At 34.6% G+C, this 10,198-nt stretch overlaps 1 protein-coding gene across 1 annotated transcript; it reads right to left on the bottom strand.

Annotated features, from left to right (window-relative positions):
- Window positions 1-230: 230 nt before the first annotated feature.
- Window positions 231-1,271, bottom strand: LOC117634933. Its single transcript, XM_034369215.1, has one exon. The coding sequence runs from the start codon at window positions 1,216-1,218 to the stop codon at window positions 565-567; it is 654 nt and encodes a 217-aa protein (XP_034225106.1). The 5' UTR covers window positions 1,219-1,271; the 3' UTR covers window positions 231-564.
- Between the last annotated feature and the right edge of the window lie 8,927 nt (window positions 1,272-10,198).

The raw sequence follows: 10,198 nt of genomic DNA, 5'->3' as shown, positions 1-10,198 counted from the left end.
TTTGTTTGTGAGAATTACCAGATAGTAAGTAGATCATGCAATTTGTGTAAAAACAGAACACAAACACACATATGTGTTGTACCAGTTCAATTTAAAGAGATTCACAAAAATAAAGAATTTAAAAGCACAATTCTGTAAATGAGGGTCAGACTAGTTGACAAAGGCAATATGCCGGCTCCTTTTTCTTGTAAATTAGAGTAATTTACAGATATAAAATAAAAACACAATTCTAAGAGTTTAACCTTGCAAAATTATGTAGCAATTAATTAACAACCACCATTCTCCTTCCAAAAACAACCACCATTCATCACCATTCCAAGATAAGAATTGCACAAACACCGCCCGCAACCCATCATGTACAATTCTCCAATTCAACCCCACCATTTGGAAAAGACATAAGCTAATCAAGTAACTAAATTTGAAAAGGAAAAAAGAAGAAGAAGAAGAAGGGAAAAAAAAAAAAAACCCAATCCAGCCCAATCACGACACTTTCCTCACTCCAAAGATGTTACATAGAAGAATGAGAAAGGTAAAAAGAAATTCCCACACAGCTAATAAACTATCTCACATGCTTCTGGCATTCATTTCTTGGAATCTTCTGTAAGATTCCTGCTTCTCCAATATGAACTTCTCATGGCTTTGAGCAATGAACAAATCTGCTAGCTTATCAATCTCATTCACATCTATCTCATCAGCCATAGAATTGTTCTTACCACGGAGCTTCTCCTCCTCAAGCCATTGGAGGTACCCGGAGAGCTGTGACTCAGGCCCATGATTTTCCTCACATTGCTGAGCATCAGTGGAAATCACTGAATTCCATGTTGAATCATAGTACAAATGGGTGCTTGCTGTTAATCCTTCGTAGACACGTGCCGGCACAGGCAACACGTGCGTGGAAGAGCACCAATTGTAGTGCAGTCGAAATGATCCAAAGAAGATCTTCTTCGTCTTTTTCTTGATCTTGGTTTTTTTAGTAGGGTAGATAAGTTGCATGGGTTGGCTCTCTCTGAGAATCTGGATAAAAATGGATGCTGCTTTGGATTTGGCCTTGTTGAGGTACCGAATTGCGCGGCACACGTGCGAGAAAATGATGGTGTGGATTAGGGTTTTGATCTTCATGATGGAGCTTAAGGTAGGAGATGAAGAAGAAGAAGAAGAGGAGGGTGGTGGTAAGGTAGAGAAAACTTGAAGCGTTGGTTGGAGGGTTTTCACTCCCATTTTGGTATGTGCTAAAAATGTGTGCCTAAGCGGGTCATTGGCTGAAGGGCCCTTGTTTGAAAGGGATTTATAAAGGATTTAGTTCACCAAGTTACCCCTTGACTTGCAGGTTATTTAAAGGTGTGCCATGCAACTTTGTGACCTAGGAGAGATATGGCCTCTCACCCTTTATTGATTTGCAATTTGATAAGACTTGGAATTTGAAAGTTGTCAAAGGTTCCAAACTCTTCCACGCTCCAGTCGCGGTTAGATTGTTTGAACTGGTGGCAGCCATGTAATTTAGTGGTGTATCGGGGGGGAAGACGAGGACAGGTAAAGTGAGGGAGTGGTGACGTTTATTGCTGGCGCCAGGATCCCAAGGAGAGCGGATTTTTAAATTCAGTAAGCAGCTCGAGAACGGTTATTGAGGCTTAAGCTTCGCCGAAATTACAAGCTCAATAATTATTTTATGTGATCTGGCACTTGGCAGTACTGTAATTTCTGGCCTATATATAAACTGCAATCAGTGAGTGATACAGTATAAATACATTCTTGGTGGTTAATTAGAGAGTGTTAAACTTAGTATTTAGTAGACCCGTAGCAGTATAATTCTCACAATAACATAACGAATGTTCAATAATTGTAAGTTATGTATTTTGATATATAATATCAGGTTTAAGAGAGATTATGATCGTTTATGAGTCACAGCGAACTTGTAACTCAAGTGGTTAAAAGTATTTATCATTTCATCCGAGACTCTAAGTTCCCCTTCTCCAATATCGATTGGATTAAAAAAAAAAAATTAGTTTATGAGTAGTTAGGGTAAACGTAGCTGTTTCTCTTTCTTAGGATTTTGTATGCGAAGGCTATAGTGCATTTGGACATTAACTTATTGTGCACAATAGATGTATAGGAGAAAATAGACCCCAATTTCCTCCTATAGCCCTAATTCTTTAGTTACTAGCTAATCATAATAATAAAAAACGAAACTACTACCCTTTATTTGACTAATAGAATTCCACATATAATGTGAACTATGTAGAATCTTATTAAAATTCATATATTCTTATTTAGAATGATTACTAATTATATTACTGATCACATTCACAAAAAATTTAGATTTATGTGAAAATTCACTTATACAAACGAGTTTTACCTTTGTAACTTATGGGCGATATGATTACTAAATACGATGCATGTAACATAGTTTTCACTCGGAATCCTACATATTTTGTCTAAATTTTCAGCAAAATCAATAGGCAAAAATATTCGCAAAGGAAAGGAAAAGCAGCAGAGTTGTCATAATTTCTCCTATATTTTGATTTCTTCTTTGGGTTTTGGTAGTATGAATGATTGTACAGCACAGCATCTAGAATCTTCCATGGTATCGTGATGTGTCATATAATACATCATTGAACTCTGCCCTCCTTCCCAAGTCACACGAAATTTAAAAACCAATCTTAATGTGGTGTTTGTTGTAGGCTTTAGAAAGTAGCATTGACTAACTGCAGAGAAGGGAAAATCAAGTGATTACTAGGATGGTGCTTATCTAAATTCAACTTGATCCTTCCACATTTTTGTTGAGGAAAAGGAAACAATCAAAATAATAATAATAAAGGATTTCTTGTGGGATTTGGATGCTTGTAAAAAAACATTGACTATGTGAGTAGATACAAAAAAGATGATGCATGGCAAGAAAAACTTCGAACATATTCAATTGATGAAGAGCCTTGAGCTTGGCATTTGTCATCTTTGTGCAGATCAGATTTAAATTAGTTCCTGATAGCTTGGTCAACCAATGAGAATTGCTATCTTAATGCTGCTCAATTTCCAGTAACGTGCACAGAAATGATACATCTTTAGTCACTTGCACTTCTTAAATGGGCGTAAAAATGTGACATTTGACTTGCTTTGTTGGTGCTGGAAAAGACAAATTTCTACAGTTTCTTTGAAAGTGCTGGGTATGGACTCTGGTCTTTGTGGATTAGCAGTGACCAATTAAATTTTGGAAAGAAATAATTTATTTATTTCATGCTACTGCAATCCTATGGTGTGCAGTCCATCATGCATGTGATGGTCACATATGGGCGATTAGTTTTTTTCTTTTTTCACAAGTGATATTGAAAATGAGATAATCGAACTTACGAGTTTTAGATGTAGAGATAAACAATTTTAACTATTTGAGTTATAAGCCCGTATTACGGGTGATTTTGTATACTATGGAACCTAACTAACCTTGGTATTTAACAATGTTTTCTCAATTACAATTCATCTTTGAGTTGGATAAGTTAATGTTAGGTCTGTTATCCTCTTGTGGCTGATTGATCCCTAAAATGTCTGTATCCTATAATTTTGTGGGCAGGTAAAAAGTGCATGCCAAACATTATCATGTAACACAATAGCTACTTTTAGATATTTTTCTCTTCCTCATTTTTAGTGTGGATTGTAATATTTTAATAATTCTGGGTTTGCATCAGAAGTTACACTTTGGACTTTTGAAGCAAATGACATTGCCACTCTCATGTACTTTAATTTCTTAATGCAGAAAACACTCTTGGATTAGAACTATCCAATACACTTTGATTTAATAATTTCTATACACTTCCCAAAGCATACAAACTTGTCTCAAATACTGATTACTATATAGCAAGAAAAAAAATAATAATAAATGTACAGAGACATTTCTACATACATATACAGCACATGCATAAAAAAAAGAAAAGAAAAAAACACAAATTCAAGGAACAAAGTATCAAACTTTTTTTTAAAAAAATTTTAAAATTTCTTTTTATCATCTGATATGATATTTGAAAATGGGATTTGGACTTTAAACCTTTTCTTTAGATGAAAGGCATATGATTATCCAATAGTGAAATGCCATGAATTGGGATTATGGGAATACTATGTTCTAAAAGCAGGGCTATCTGAGTTAAACATTCCTCTATCATTTCATGATTAGAAAAACAGATTTTGTCAGGGAATCAAAGAGAAGTGCAGGGTAAGATTGTTGTGTGTTTGGCCTGACAATAGCAGGTGCATTGAGAATCTGAAGAACACATCAACAAAAGAGAAGGAAAAAGAAAAGCAGAAGAAGAAGTGGCTACAGTGAGAGGAGAAATTTTAGGCCCCCAACTAACTTTAGTGTGTACCAAAAGATACATTCAATCACAGAAGATTGGTAAACATCACCCTTTCCCTTCCTTTAATTAATATATTCCCTCAGAATCACTTGTCACCATCAAGAAACTCCTATGCAATTCAACATTTCAACTTTCTATGTTCTTGGCAATTCCTCCTGAGTTTCTCTTTCATTTGGTTTTTCTTATCTGTTTTCAGTACAGAAGACTCTTCTGGACTCTACTTCACCTGGTACAAATTCGTCCAGAGTCAATCTGAAGCTAGGCAGCTCTAGGTCAAGAAATTAAAATTGATTAAGGAAAAACATGTCTCATTTTCTCACTGCTAGTCTATTGCTCCAGAATTCAACTTTCTGATGAGATGCATGAAAGTCCAAACAAAGAAAAAATAAAATAAAATTAGTCACTTGTGTTTTAATAACAGAACTTATTAGCCCCTTCCATCTTCAGCCAATACAATCTAAGTCTTCTTAAAATTTGGCTATCTCCTTTTTTTTTTCTGCAGCAAGTGGCCCAGTGAACATGGTAGCAACTTCAACTTTTGAACCTTTTGATATTCCTACTTCCTTTTTCTCAGAGTTACCTTCTCATTCAAAATCATACAGTACACACTTGTAACCACATATTTATTTAACTCAGAAAAAAAAGTTATTCCTTAATCCTTACATTTCTTTTGGTTTATTGGGTTTTTCTTGCTTTTTCATTCTGGTTAATACATGATTTCCATTGCTTCAAAGGAAAAAAAAATATGATCAACCATCCTTCAAACCCAGTTCCCCAAAAAGCAAATTCAAAAGAATGCACCAGATCAAAACTGTAAATTAGAAATCTTTTCCTATTTTGACTTTCAGACAGAGAAATCAAAACAGTAAAAGCACAATAAGAACAACAAATCAACCAGCTTGTTCTGAGGTCACTCACAGCAAGTACTTGCTTACCAAAACAAGATTTGGGCTAAAGAGGCTGGATCCTTGAATAACTTTTCTTCTGCAAAATGCAAAAACTGGTACCAACACGTAATTGGCTGCATGATGATCAAAAGGCTCATAGATAGTCTCCAATTCAGTGGATTTCGAAATGCAACCGCAGACGGTAAGTATTCGTGTTCATTGTGCCAATGACTTCATCTCCAACAATCATTTGCACATGGGAAAGGCTAAAGAAAAAGCTTGCATGATATAATCAAAATCCCACATCATTTTCAGACATGGATTTGATTGTTTCATGCACATGAGTGTGTTATTAGTGTGTTCAGTTTGCATCAGCAAGTGACCACATTATTTTAGCTAAAAATGTTTCGAATTTCAAGCAATAATTGATCAATCGTCACTGAGCTAGCGAGTTTATCAACTGGTCATTACTGAAGCTTGAAGGAATGTAATTCAAAGCAAAAGATGATGAAAAGTTTTCACTTTGAATCTCAACCATGCCCTCACCAGTTCCAATTGATGATACACTCAACACCCACTATTGGAGTTTGTTCAATCAAATCCAGCTGTGACTCTTACAACAAAGCAGACGTTTCCATGCTTGGCATGCTTAGAAAGGAGCCACGAATTAGCCAAACTCAAAATTTCCCCTCAACGCCAATTTGATAACAATAGAATAGATGTAATCCCCGAACAATTATTTGTGTTTTATATATATATAGACCAATACGAATAACAACATAGGGTTAATATAAATATGAAAGTACAGTAAGGGATTAATCCAAATACAGGAGAGTCCACCATCAACAGCAAGCCCACAAAGTGTATCTAAGAACCAAAAAAAAAAAAAACATGAACCTTTTCCTTACTCTCTAAACTCAAGGCATTTTAGTCAAGACATTAATTTATGTGTGAGTTCAGATCTATCTACTAGTAACCTACAAAGGTTCAACTTCATTTCATAACGTGAGAACTGAATGATTTATATGTTTCATTCAATTAATTACTTCTGTGAAAAGCGATTCTTCAATCTCGGTTCTATATAAGTTAACTTCAAATGTCCTACAACTCCAACAACTCCCACGACCAAGCAACAATGTGGAAGTTGTTGACAATTTTGGTTGTGCTTGCTTTAGCTCTTGTAGCTCCTTCCGAGGAGGCTCGTTATGGGCCTTGTGTCATCGGGGCAAACTCTCCATGCAACAGAAGACAATGGGGCGACCAAGATTCCTCTACCTTGAATAATCCTCCGGCAGCCAGCCCTAATCGGCCAATTCATATTGTTGATTATACGGATAAATATTATTTTGATATTCCAGAGCTAGAACCACCATTCTATTTTTGATTCACAACTTCCAAACTAATGTACCCAATTTAAAAATAAAATAAAATTACATTTTCTTTCTGTTTTCTCCGGTAAAGGTCTTGAATAAGTTTAGTTTATTGTTCATTTGTGAGTGTGCAAAACTGGTAAAAGAAAAAGAAAAAAGATGAATTTGTGGAATGGAAGTTCATGGTAGTGGTGTGAAGGTTTTACTTGTGACTGCATTATGATCATTATAAACTTGAGATTTATAGGAGTGTTATTTATATGATCATTATTCGATTCATTCTATAATTTATGTTAAGAAGTCTTTATGTGTGAATATATATGTTATATATACATATATGATAGTTGTGTGTGTGAGAAATCTCCATTCATGTAGTTTAGACTATCGCTTATACCCAAACAAATAAATAATAATAAACAATGTTAGATGAGCTTGGGCCAAGGATTGTTCACTTGGTTTAGATTTTTCAAACCTTAAGCAGGCTTCGACTGTAGTTCTGTTTCTGGTCCAGGTACCCAGATTGAAGAACTTGGCCCAAAATTGTTTTACTTGTAGCACGAAATGGACTGATTTGGGCCATCCTAATCGACAACTCTAGCTAAGAAGCTTGAATGGACTTGGGCTTCACCAATTTTATTCTTTTTATTTTCAACGGAATATTGGCAAAACATGTTATAGATGGGTCTGATTAGACTGAGGATTGGGTGCCAAAATATTGGATGGGTGGTATTTTTTTTAACGGCATTTCCATGCTTCATGGAAGAATAATTCCTTGAAAAGAAAGGTAGATAATCACCCTTCTATTCTAGGGTTTTTATTATTATTATTTAGTTATAAATGTGAACCGAATACAAGATTTTGAAGAATTCCGAGCATGTACTATCTATCCATGTAAGAAAAGAATAATGGAATAGAAGTACACATATTCATGATGAGAATGTTTGGTTACCAATTTGCCAATTTGCATCCATTGTACCAAACAGATACCTTTCAAGAGAAAATTCAACACACATATACAAATACATATATAAAGCACAAAGACTATCACAATATGCGACTTTCATAACATAAAGTCTCTGCAGTCATTCTCTTCTCAATGTTATTCATGCTCGTCCTTCCCACTTGAACTTAAAGTTATGATAATAGTTGTTAAGAAATCGGACTTCTGATCTTGTTTAAAGAATATGTGTGAAACAGTATATGTGCAATCGCCAAAACTAAACCAATCACACAAAACAATAATTTTGTTAATTAGGTTCAAATTGCTATGAGATTCTCATTATGGAAGAAGAAGGTGAAACAATTATAAGCACTCCAATGCTCTTCCTCACATTCACTTGTAATTAGCATTTACATTCACTTCAAAACCATTACTCTGTGCACTGGTGTCCGAGTTATTGCTCGAGCACGACTTCAAAACCATAACTTTTTGTGCATTCCAAGTTCCAACTAGTCGGACACCACTTTGGTGACCGGTGATTTAGCACAGTACACACCAATTGTTGAATCATTCTCCACAACTCAAAAAAGAAGACACAGAGAGAGAGAGAGAGAGAGAGAGAGAGAGAGAGAGAGAGAGAGAGAGAGAAGATGGCTTATTTTAAAAAGTGCTTCATTGGTCTTCGTGAAGAACGGATGCTGCTTGCCCGTATAAAAGAATGAGGAATATTCCGTCCCAAACTTTTTTTGTTCAATCAAAGTACGTTTATGAAGAAAATGCTTGCTATAGTAGGCAAAATTTGATGTCCTGGTTCGATTGACCATAAATATTAATGTATTATCCAGTCATGACACACGACATAACTTGTGTGCATATGGTTGGTAGAAAGTAATTATCCTAGCAAAGCTGGATCCACCACAGGCTTAGTAGTTTCTTTTGGGAGACTTTCGTTTTTTCACCATTTGAAGTACGGACAATTGTCGAAAACAAAGATATAGGAAGAGTTGTTTTTATTGATGTAACATCTTTTTACAGCTAAGTACTCTTTTGCCGACAATTGACCTTTATTTAGGTCAAGTGCCCTTTTCTGTGGCCAAATTCCGTACGGTTAAATTCCTCCTCAATGGTCCAAGCTGTTAAAAATCCAAATCCTTTCGACTTCATCGAGGTGACCTTCAATGTCACCAACTTATTCCTGCCCTGTCCAAATTGAGTTGAGGAGGGTTAGATACTTTATGTAATGGATGTAGAGACAACATTGTACTGTCATGAGATATTTTATTTTGCGTTGTCATTGTATTATTGCGTGAAAAGAAAAATAGATCCATATATATTATAATATTGTCCAGGTGCATGTTACTATAACTCATGGCAGTTAGTGAGGCCATGGAAAAGGTGTCCCTTCAAGTTTTCAAGAGTCACATTTTGTCCAATGCATATCCAACTAAGATGTAGCAACATTAACAAGGAATTGCATTTTCATTATTTATTCATAAAACACTATGCATCTGTGTCCTTTTAAAGCAAAGTACGTATTATCTTTTTGGTGTACTTATTTTTATACTTATTCTCTTTATTATAGTTTAATGGATATCTAGTTGTAATTGCATATTAATAAATCAAGATGATTCTTAATCCCTTTCTTTGTTTTTGGGGATTAATGGGACGCCAGGAATTGTAAGCCAGCTGCTGCTGCAATAAGAAACTATTCTTGCTTGCTCAATAGAAAGCCTGCACACACACACACACACACAGCTTGTCAAGAAATTTATCTTACCTAATAAGGAATGAGCCAATAATGCAAGCCAAACATTGGAGAATCAGACGCGTGTATGTTTGCACATTTGGATGCATATATATATATATATATATATATATGCAGCATTTAGACAAAGATTTGAGCCAAATGTGGTCGAGGATGGATTCTTTCTTCATTCAAAATATTATAGTATATACATCGTCAAATCATTTTAAACCACCTCACATCTAAAAAATAATAATTCCCAACAAACAAGTTTTGTACATTTCCTTATATTATAAGTATATTATTAATTATATAGTCTAGTCTCACAATTTTTTGTCGTAAGCAAACATGAACTTTGCTCATGGTATTTATTGCTTTTCTTCTTTCACTAAAAATTGCATGAGTAAATTTCAATATGCTCTTCGAGTATAATATGCTTTTCTTTCTTTAATGAATTTTGCATAAGATGTCATGTTAGAATGAGTTTGTTTATGAAAACCTTTTCATACGGGTGATCTTTAAAGAGGGTTTAATTTTTTATATGGGCGCAAAAGAGTAATCTTTTTCCATGTTAATTATCGGTGGAGCCAATCAAGGCCCACAAGTGTCACTTGACTCTTCTCAACATTTTGAAAAACTTATATTTATTTATGTTACCCACTCAAGTTGTTTTATAGCTATATTTACTGTTGACCCTTCTCGCAAATGTACATTGTCTACAATAAACATGAATATGATCTATATTTGTTTGCATGTCTTCATATGTCATTTATATGCGTGTGCCATGTATTTTATTTGCTAGAATTTGGTTATACTTACTAAGATATTAAATTTGTGATATTGAAATTTAATAATTATAATGAATTCTTAAATATATTTTCTTATAAAAACTAAGTTTAATGTAATTATAAATCTATTTA

Source organism: Prunus dulcis, chromosome 7 (assembly GCF_902201215.1).
Source record: "Prunus dulcis chromosome 7, ALMONDv2, whole genome shotgun sequence".
Classification (NCBI taxonomy): domain Eukaryota; kingdom Viridiplantae; phylum Streptophyta; class Magnoliopsida; order Rosales; family Rosaceae; genus Prunus; species Prunus dulcis.
The sequence above is the reverse complement of the archived record's forward strand: the minus strand, read 5'-3'. Positions and strand labels throughout refer to the sequence as shown.